This window comes from Portunus trituberculatus, chromosome 30 (assembly GCF_017591435.1).
Source record: "Portunus trituberculatus isolate SZX2019 chromosome 30, ASM1759143v1, whole genome shotgun sequence".
Taxonomy (NCBI): Eukaryota; Metazoa; Arthropoda; class Malacostraca; order Decapoda; family Portunidae; genus Portunus; species Portunus trituberculatus.
The window spans coordinates 2,387,076-2,397,133 of NC_059284.1; the positions used below are offsets into that span (position 1 = coordinate 2,387,076).

Consider the following 10,058-nt stretch of genomic DNA (forward strand, 5'->3'; position numbering starts at 1 on the left):
TATCTCATCGCTAGTGTGGCTTCCGACTTGGTCGCTCCACTGGTGACCTTCTGACTTTCCTAATTCAGTTTTGGTCATCCTCTTTTGGAGATTTTGGTGAAACTTTTGCTGTTACGTTGGACATATCGAAAGTTCTTGATAGATTCTGTCACAAATCTTTGATCATAAAATTGCTCTCATACGATTTCTATCCTTTTCTCTGCAACTTTATCTCATCTTCCTGTCCGACTGTTATATTGCTGCTGTGGAAGACAGCCACTGTTCTTCTCTAGATCTATCAACAGTGGTGTTCTTCAGGGTTCTGTACTGTCACCCACCCTCTTTCTATCATTCACTAATGATCTGACCCGAAGTTCTTGCCCTTTTCACTCCTACGATGATGATACTACCCTACCGTTTTCCACATCCTTTCAGAAACGATTAACTCTTCAAGAAGTCAACAGATCACGCAGGGACCCCACAGAACGCCTGATTTATGATCTTTCTAAGAATTTTGATTGGGGCAGAGAAAACTTCGTAGCATTCAATGCTTCTAAAACTCTATTCGTCCAACTGTCAACTCGACACAATCTTCCAGATATCTATCTCTTCAACAACACTCAGCGGTCCCCATTTTCTATACTGAATACCCTCGGTCTTTCCTTTGCTCAAAATCTCAAACCTCAAGTGGAAGTTGCACATCTCATCTCTTGCTTCTTGAGGTGTCTGCATTAGATTTTCTCGCCCCTTTAACACGTATCTCTGTACAAGGGCTTTATCCGTCCTTCTATGGGGTACATCTCTTTACATCCACAGAATACGGGCACCAAGGCTGGTAAAAGAGTCACTATAACTAAGTTAGAATTTTCAATGAAGGGTGCTTTAAAAACTAGATTTATATAATTTTATAGGAAGGAAGAAAGTTGTCTTTGGAGGGCAAGCTGTCAATGCCCTGTTGTGTTGCGAGACGCATAGAGAAACGTTCAGGGAGGTTACACTAGCTTTGAGTTAACAACATCCCCTTTTGCTTCATTCTACATCAATGTAATTCACCTTCTCCATGGCTTCATGGCCTGATTTAGGGAAGCTTCTGCTGGGTTCTGTCATTCCCCAGAGTGCCTTGAAGATGCCTGACTCTGCCGTCTGAAAATATAATTTATTTTACAATGATTTTCTTTTTATAATACATAAAATTATGGATTGTATCTTATAAAATGTGCAAAAAAGAAATTAAATTACCTGAAATGTGAAGAATGCAGTTATCACATAAGTATACTGATAATAATTGAATATTATAAATCAATACTTGCGTCTCATTTGAATATTAACTCCTGTTTATCCAGTAAATGCCAAACGCTTAGTATCGGTTATTAACCAGATTTAATGAACATGATCGTATATTGTCAACTGTTCAATGCTAGTCAAATTAGGTACTATATCAATCATGAACTTAAAAAATTGAATCTCATCATCATCATGTTTCATCATTTTGTGAAATTACCTAACTTCAGCATTGCCTTACTTCAGTGTAGTATTAATCCGACTCTTAGTTTCACTGAAATGTGATCCATAAGCAACTTGTTATTACATTAACAATGTTCTAATCAAGTTTGTGGAGTTTTATGATGACCTTGGTATTTCATCAACAAATACATAATATAACTAATAAAGCAGAGGGCTTAGTAATTATTCTGTTAAAGTCAACCTTCAATATATCTTAATAGTAACTTGAATATATTCCCTGTGCGTGGTCCTTGAACTGTGTTGGTGAACTTGAACTTTTCTTCAGAGCAGATGAACCAAGAACATTTCTGTCTTGGAAAATCTTTGCTATTTGGACCTGCTATTTGGACCGACAAAGACATCTTTGTTTAAGTCATTATGTATGTATATTTATTTATATTCAGTATGTTTCATTATTACCTGTGTTATTTTCATCTTATCGCATTCCTAAGCATTCCCGAGAGAATATCACTTTTCACTTCGAGTTAACATCTATATACTTGACAAATGGCCACTTGACGAATGACAAAGTTTCAAGGCGGCACATGGTGGGGATTTGAACCGACGCATGGACGTCTGTCGGATGCCACGCTCACCACCTTATCCACTTCGCCACCGTCTCCCTAAAGTACTACTACTACTACTACTACTACTACTACTACTACTACTCCTGCTACTACTTCTGCTACGATAATTATTACTACTACTGTTACTTCTGATACTACTACTGCTATAACAGTTATAACTACTAAGGGAGACGGTGGTCTAGTGCAGTGGTTCCCAAACTGGGGGAAATTTGAAGCTACCCTACTTACAAACTAAAAAAATCTCAGATGTCTGAGAGAGAGAGAGAGAGAGAGAGAGAGTGAGAGAACGCCTGTTGTAGATGGGCGGCGCCGTATCTACCAGTCGGTTCACGTTCAAACATGAGCTCTGAAGGGAGGGCGGGAGGTGGTACGGGAATACTCACAGTCTCACAGGCTCATAGTGCGTTACGAGTAGTCAGTTAGCCTGGGAGGATCTGCCACACAATCCCAGACTATATTGATTCAGTGCTTCATGCTTGTTTTCTGAGTACAAGGTATGCGAATAATATCATACATAATTTTAATAGTGAATTTGTTAACTTGACAATATGATATCAAAATTCATGGATCTATTTTTTATGCTTTGGCTGAGGTTGTTAATACTCAAGAGATGTCTTATCAAAGTACTATTGAGAGGAAAAGTTTGTATGTTTATGAGAAGTTTATTTGTTTTTTTTATTATTTGTTTTAATTTGGGAGGGGAGGAATGAAAATGAAAAAAAATTGTTATTTCTATACAGACTTACGATGTGCCTATGTTTATTTTTCTTCTCCCAAATTGATAGGCCTTGTTTTATTCCTGATATCAGAGGGCACAGAAACGAAGATGGTATCAAGATAGTTATTTGGACTACGGCTTCACATATCTTGTCAAGGACGGTGCACACATCCCTCAGTGTGTTGTGTGTTCGAAAACCTTCTCTAATAGCATCATGAAACCTTTCCAACTGAAGCATCATATGGCAAATGCTCATCCACAGTTAAAGAAATAAGAATCGTAGCTTTTTTGAGGTAAAGTTATCCAGCTTGAAGAGGATGAAGATGGATGCATCTCTGCATATTGAAGGCTTCATATGTGATTGCTCCTCAGTTGGCCAAAGCAAAGAAACACCACACGATTGGTGAAAGTCTTTTGAAGTCATGTATCGTTGACAGTGTGAGGCTTGTGTTAGGAGAGGAGTCATCACAGAAAATGAAACAAATCTTGTCCAACAACACTATCAAGAACAGAATTTCAGAAATGTCTGAAGACATTAAGGAAAATGTGATGTCAAACTTAATGTCATCGCCCTTTTTTTTCCCTTCAAATTGATGAGTCTATGGATGTCACCAACATTGCACAACTGCTTGCTTTTTGCCGCTACATAACTGACAAGGGAATCGAGGAAGAGTTTCTTTTTTTGTCGGCCATTAGAGATGACAACAAAAGCAGTTGATGTAATGGCAGTAGTTGCAGATTTCTTTGAAGAGTTGGGACTGGATTGGAACAATCTGGAAGGTGTTTGCACAGATGGTGGCCCTAATATGCTTGGTTCACGATCAAGATTCATTACTCTTGTGAAGCAGAAGCAGCCTGATTTAAAAGGAACGCACTGCATGATCCATAGAGAAGCTTTCGCCTCAAAGACAGTTCCAAAGAACCTTCATGATGATTTGACTGTCATTATAAACATTGTTAACTATGTGAAAGGATCAGCCTTGAACACTCGTCTCTTTCGCGAACTCTGTCGGGATATGGATGCTAACCACACTGCCCTTTTATTTCACACACAAGTGCGATGGCTTTCAAAAGGGAACATGCTGGCGCGAGTCTTTGAACTGCGGGAAGAAATAAAGTTGTTTTGAGTTACAGTAACAAGGTGAACCCGCTGTCTGCCTTCAACAAGGAAGGGTGTGTAGCACAAATGGCTTATTTAACTGATATTTTTGAAACTCTGAATTAACTAAAGAAATTACAGGGACAAAGGAGCAACGTGATTGTGTACACGGACACTATCAATGTTTTCATGGCTAAACTACAACTTTGGGGAAAACAAATGAAAAAAGGAAGTACAACATTCTTTCAGCGTTTGAATGACATACTTGGTGGGAAAGACATCAAGGACCCATTGAAAGAGGAAATCATCACTCACCTTGATCATTTGGGTGACGAGTTCAAGCGGTATTTGCCTGGTATCAACACTGAAGACATTTCAATGAGGCTGGCAAGGAACCCATTTATATGTCAGGTGGATGATGTCCCTGAGGACATACAAAATGAGTTCTTGGAGCTCAAATATGACTCCTCTGCCAAGGATGAGTTTCGTGCACAAGATCATGAAGAATTCTGGGTTAATATGCGTGGAGCATACCCACAACTGAGCAACAACGCATTGAAACCCCTCATTCTGTTTTCCACAACCTATCTTTGTGAGTCAGGATTTTCTGCTTTACTGACAATCAAGCCCAAAGCACGAAACCGACTGGAGGTGGAATGTGACATACGTTGCGGGCTTGCCAAAACTAATGCTGGACTCACACATTTACGATTGTGTTGCCCCGACAGGCACGATGGCTGAAATTTGGCATCTGGGGACGAAAAACACTATCGGGGCATCAATCGTGCGTGATCGGGGTGTTTCGGGGGTCATCGGGCAACATACGGTGCATGTGGGCGTTGCGGGGGATGTCCGGGCATCGGGGCAAAAATTTTGAACCTGCTCAAAATTTTCAGCCGACTGGCCGACAACTGTCAAACAGCGTAGCTATCGGGGAATATCGGGGCAAATTGGGCAACAGGGGCGAATGGTACGGGGCTATCGTTGCACCATCGCCCCCTTGCGGGCCGCGAGGGGCGTCAGGGGCGGCGGAAACTGTGATGACGTATGTAGAGGGCAGCCCGGCGCTCCCGCCAACCGTCACAGGCGACGCGCAGCCCGCTCTGCCGGGCAGCGGCGACACGGTCACAACAGTCGGCTCTCTCACCCCGGGTCACGGCCTCGACGATGCTGTCAAAGAGCTCCCTGTCCATCCTAGTGTAATTCTTGTACAGGTCTGGGTTCTCCTTATACAATTCGTCCATGAGGGTGTCGTAGTGTCCATAGTTCAGTCTTTTCTGGAGGTAGGGCCACACCCAGGCCCTTCGCTTCCGTCTTGATTTGGGCTCTGGTAGTAGAAAGTGGTCGATGACAAGAGCCCTCAGTAACTGGTATCTCATACCACATACCCCCAGCATAATTATTTCCTTCGTGGAACTGTCCATGCTTGTGGTGGTGTTGAGTCACTGGTGATGTGGCACTGTTGAGGGCTGGTGCTGGAGTGTTTACCTGGTGTTGTGGTGGGCTGCCTATATATATGTCGCGGCATACATCGGGGTTGTCGCTCCGACACACCCGTACCATCGCTTCTTTCGCCCCGAATGCAACGATGATACGCCCCTGCCTGGCCGTATTGGGCGATGCAATTTGCAAATGAGGGTGTTGTCGGGGGTTCGTCAGGGGGTTTATCGCCCCTGTCGCGCCGAAATGAGCGTATCATCATTTCATGCCGGGGCGGCAGTGCCACGTTAGGTGCGACACCACCCCGATCGCTCCCCCGATATGCCCGATAATCGTGTCTTTCCCAGCTCTCGCCCTGTACTGTATTTTCGAGAGCAATCGTGCAACTACTACTATTACTACTACCACTACTACAGACGTCCACTACTACTACTACTGAAACTGTCATATACTACTGCTACTACTACTACTACTACTACTACTACTACTACTACTACTACTACTACTACTACTACTACTACTACTACTACTACTACTACTACTACTACTACTACTACTACTACTTTCTTTTAATTTTATTTTTATTTATTTATTTTTTTTTTTAAATACCTCCACCCCATGTTTATTGATGTGTCAATTAGGGGCTCCACTACTTGGAGGTCATTAGCCCCAACTCTCGCTAATGACTGTGGCATCCAACCATATCTAATACTCTATAATATAAACATTAGTTGTTAGCTATAAATTCACTCTACCTCTACTCTATCTACTCTTATGCCACTCTCCACCACTGTAGCCTCGCAGTCAAGGCCACTTAAATCTGCAGGTATGGGAGTGGAATGCCTTGTCCCCCTGAGACACAGGAGGGCTGATCTGAGGAGGAGAATGAAAGACGGCACCTCATCCATGCGACGACATGGCTCCTTGGCTGGTGCTTCTTTTCTGCCATTAGGTCGGCTAGTCTTGAGTAGAAGCACTGAGCCTTGGAGCCCATCCCGCCAGATGTGGTGAAGACCAGAGGTGTGAAGCTGCCCTGGTCAACGTGTTGGATTCTCTCCCCATACGCTCGGATCTTCTCCTGCTCATTCTTGCGGTGGGCGGCCTCCAGGAGAGTTCGTGGTGACAGGCGGCCATCGGGTCAAAGATCCGTATGTCCATGAATGCTTTCTGTCCCTTGTCCAGAACCCTCGTGCGCTGACGTCGACTCGAGCCTCGTTGGTGGTGTTGGCTGTTCTGTAGCGCAGGTGCTCGCCGTCTAGCGGTAGGAGGGTCGGTTCAGTGGAGACATCGTGGCACACCTCCTGAGCATGCTGGCGGTCAGATCTCTCACCTCATCGTGCCTGATACATACGAATCCCCTTTTGCACGTCATGGTGTGGTTGACGTCATTGGGGGAACTACACACACAGGTACTGGGGAGTCCTTCCACCGGCCAGCCGTACCTCAGAGCAATGGCGTCGACAAATTCTTGTTTGTTGAGGCTGAAGCCCTTCGCTCCAATGGGCAGTGACGTTAGCCAGTTAGAGGCTCCCGTTTCCTGTGCAGTGAGGATTTTTCTCACTGTGGTTGCAGGCAGGATGTTTATCAGGTCTTCGAGACAGTTTCGTTGATGTTGTTGCCTGTCTCTAGATATAATTCGTCTTTGCTCAGTGACTGCACTTTGGGCTATTTCACCATGTGCGTCCTGAGCAATGATCTCTGTGAGGGACCTGGTGAGCTTGAGGGAGTTGAGGTTCTCCACAGTCGCTAACTTCTTAGGGGAGGTGATTCCCATCCCGCCCAGTCTTGGTGGAAGTTCGAGCAGCGCCTCTCCCCATCTCCGATGGTGTGGGATCTCAGTAACGCTGGGATGAAGGTGTTCCTTATCGAGACCTCCAGTGGTGCAAGGAGAGGGCTGATGCCTGGGATGGTGCGCATGGCGAATCTCCATCGATGCTGCAAGCCGTGGGTGTAGGCGGAGTAGGCTGCATGAGGCTCAGTCCTGGCCATGTCAGACAGGACCTCCACCTCATGTATCCACTCCTTCACCTTCTCTCCTATGTACTCCTTCTTGAACTCCTCTGTTCCGATGACAGCACCCAAATGCCGCTGTCCATCCTTTGTTATTATAACTCCACTGCCACTGAAGCTATCCACTGCACTGTCATAGTGTTCAGGCTTTACAATAAGGACGGACTTAGCGGCACTGGGTGTGTACCCTATGATGGGACCATTATCGTTCACTAAGCCCCACCATTTTTCAAGTCTGTTATTTTGCCGGCCCCTGACAGGTCATCCGCGTACGCCACTTGCTTCACACTCGTTTTCTCATATGAGATAACTTGTTGCAGCACTGAAAGTCCGAGGGCGTACATCGCCATGGCCACTGGGTCACCTTGTGTTGTCCCTTCCATGGACTTTAACACCTTAACACTATTACCACTATTACTACATATGTACAAATCCGAGGGGTCACTATATGTGTTTTCTACATAGTGTGCCAGAGAGGACATTTTACTCGAATGTTATGAAGCATTGTTTTCTGTTAATAGTGTTGAAAGCGTTTTGGCGTCCACTAATAACACCGCTTCACAATTGTCTTCACTGAATATTTCCCTCATAGCGTGGATGGCGGCTTCCTCCTGCCTGCTGTCCTGCACACACTTGCAGGTTCCCCGCTGCCCTCCTCACGTCGTCCTTGACCACCGTCATGACGCATTTACCCACGATGCGTCTTATCACCTCGCCGATGCCAATTGGTCTGCATCCCGGCTTTTTGTCCAGCGGGATTAATCGGCATGCGGTGAGAGCCTCGACGTGGTGACAATTTGTGGTGGCAAGCTTCCTCGCCAGTGCTGCCAGGGCGCCGCATAGGTCGTTAGCGGCACTGCCACAGAGTGCGCCGCTCAACAGGCGACGCCACCCTCTAGCGTCTAGTCCTGAGGGACCAGCACTGCCGTGTGTCTGGAGACTTCTTCCAGATCATCTCTCCAGTTATCACCTCGTAGATGACATCATTGGGCTTGCGGAAAGGCCCCTGCATCCTGAGGCCCTCTTCGTCACTGGGGAGGATGTTTTCCTTCAGCAGGTGGATGGTTTCCCTGGTGAGGGGCAACACACCACCTGACTGCTGTTCATTAAGTGCCCGCAGAGCCTTGGACACCTGTCCTTGCCGCATATTGCCAGCGAAATTACGGGCTTTGTCTTCCTGCCTTTGTTGGTTTCCTGATGGTCTTGGCAGCCTCTTCTGGATGGCTCGGGCTTCCTCCAGGAGCTCATCCAGTTGGTTGTTCTGCCATAGACCCACTCTTCTTGCGACGGCTTTCACGTTTTCCGCCACCTTCGCATTCCTATGTGTCTTTTGAAAGAAGAGTTTTGGCAGTGTGAAGAATAATTTCATCGCATACGGTGCGAGGGGTGACTCTTGTAAGTAATTGTTGAGGAGGATGACCATCTCTTGTACAATTTTGTTGGTGGCTGCACACTTTGGTGGATCGAACAGATGACATGTAGACCACCCAGCTAATTCTATGTAAGTGTTGTTCACCCACATGGTTGTTTCTTCTTCTGTTAGTCCTTTCCAGACTAAGTTTCTCCTCCCGTTTGTATGTCTCGCGGCGTACACGTTGTGTTGCGGTAGCGATGGGGTGTGTTGTGACGGTGTTGATGGCAGGGCAGCCTCCTCCCATCTCTGTCTCCATCGTTCGCTCCTGTTCCTCATCCTGCTGGGATTCCTGGCTGTCCCCCGGCTCCTCCTCCCTCTCCCTGCCCTGGTGGTCACGTCCCAGGGGGTTTTGGCATCCATCTCCCTTTCTACAATTTATACACTTTTTGTTTTGTCTCACACATTGACAATTAACACATCTGTGTTCCTCTTTGTACACTGACAACATCTTCTTTGTGCAGGTGGGTTAGACATTGTATTAATAACATGACATTATTAGAAAGAGAGAGAGAGAGAGAGAGAAGTGAAGGAGGGAGGGGAGGGGAAGAGGTAGGAGGGAGGAGTGAGAGAGAAGGGAAGCAGGGGGAGAGGGAGGGTAAAGGGAGGGGTAGGAGGGAAGGGAAGGAGAGAGAGAGAGAGAGAGAGAGAGAGAGAGAGAGAGAGAGAGAGAGAGAGAGAGAGAGAGAGAGAGAAGTGAAGGAGGGAAGGAGGGGTAGGGGAAGAGGTAGGAGGAGGAGGAGAGAGAGAGCAGGGGAGAGAGAGGGAGGAGGAGGAAATAGGGAAGGAAAGTGACAAAGTGACAACAGAGAGAGAGAGAGAGAGAGAGAGAGAGAGAGAGGAGAGAGAGAGAGAGAGAGAGAGAGAAGGGAGAGGTGGGAGGAGGCGACAACAGAGAGAGAGAGAGAGAGAGAGAGAGAGAAGGGAAGGAAGGAGGGAGGGAGGGTAGAGGGAGGAGGAATAGGGGAGGGGAAACTACTACTACTACTACTACTACTACTATTGCTACTAATATTTCTACTAATACTAATACTACTAATTTATTTGATACTACTACTACTACTACTACTACTACTACTACTACTACTACTACTACTACTATTATAATACAAATAAATCATAAATTACCTGATTTAGTAAATAAATCACATTATCAATACATGATTTTAAAATTAATTAAAGTAATATTATTTAATGTTTAGTAATACTATGCAGTATAATTAGTTTCTTTCCATTAAGAAAAAGGGGAAGAAGAAAAAGTAAAAGGAGAAGGAGGAGGAAGAGGAAGAAAAAATAATTAAAATTCTCTCT

The 10,058-nt window shown here is 45.3% G+C and overlaps 2 protein-coding genes across 2 annotated transcripts in view; one reads left to right on the plus strand and one right to left on the minus strand.

Annotated features, from left to right (window-relative positions):
• Positions 1-1,126, minus strand: part of LOC123510874 — a 20,789-nt gene extending 19,663 nt beyond the window's left edge. Inside the window, exon 1 of the mRNA XM_045266325.1 lies at positions 1,033-1,126. Within this exon, the coding sequence (XP_045122260.1) occupies positions 1,033-1,086 (54 nt within the window). The 5' untranslated portion in view covers positions 1,087-1,126. The remainder of the gene's footprint in view (positions 1-1,032) is intronic.
• Positions 1,127-3,485: 2,359 nt separating this feature from the next.
• LOC123510716 (protein ZBED8-like) lies at positions 3,486-4,763 on the plus strand. Its single transcript, XM_045266049.1, has 3 exons — positions 3,486-3,842; positions 4,028-4,478; positions 4,615-4,763. Exons 1-3 carry the CDS (start codon positions 3,486-3,488, stop codon positions 4,761-4,763), a joined length of 957 nt encoding a protein of 318 aa, XP_045121984.1.
• The last annotated feature ends 5,295 nt before the right edge of the window (positions 4,764-10,058 follow it).

Bases quoted from the DNA above. Each gene is read 5' to 3' on its own strand.
- LOC123510716 (XM_045266049.1), top strand. From the start codon at position 3,486: ATGACAACAAAAGCAGTTGATGTAATGGCAGTAGTTGCAGATTTCTTT. The intron at 3,843-4,027 runs GTGCGATGGCTT...AAGAAATTACAG, and splicing joins CCCTTTTATTTCACACACAA to GGACAAAGGAGCAACGTGAT. The intron at 4,479-4,614 runs GTGAGTCAGGAT...TTGCCCCGACAG, and splicing joins GTTTTCCACAACCTATCTTT to GCACGATGGCTGAAATTTGG.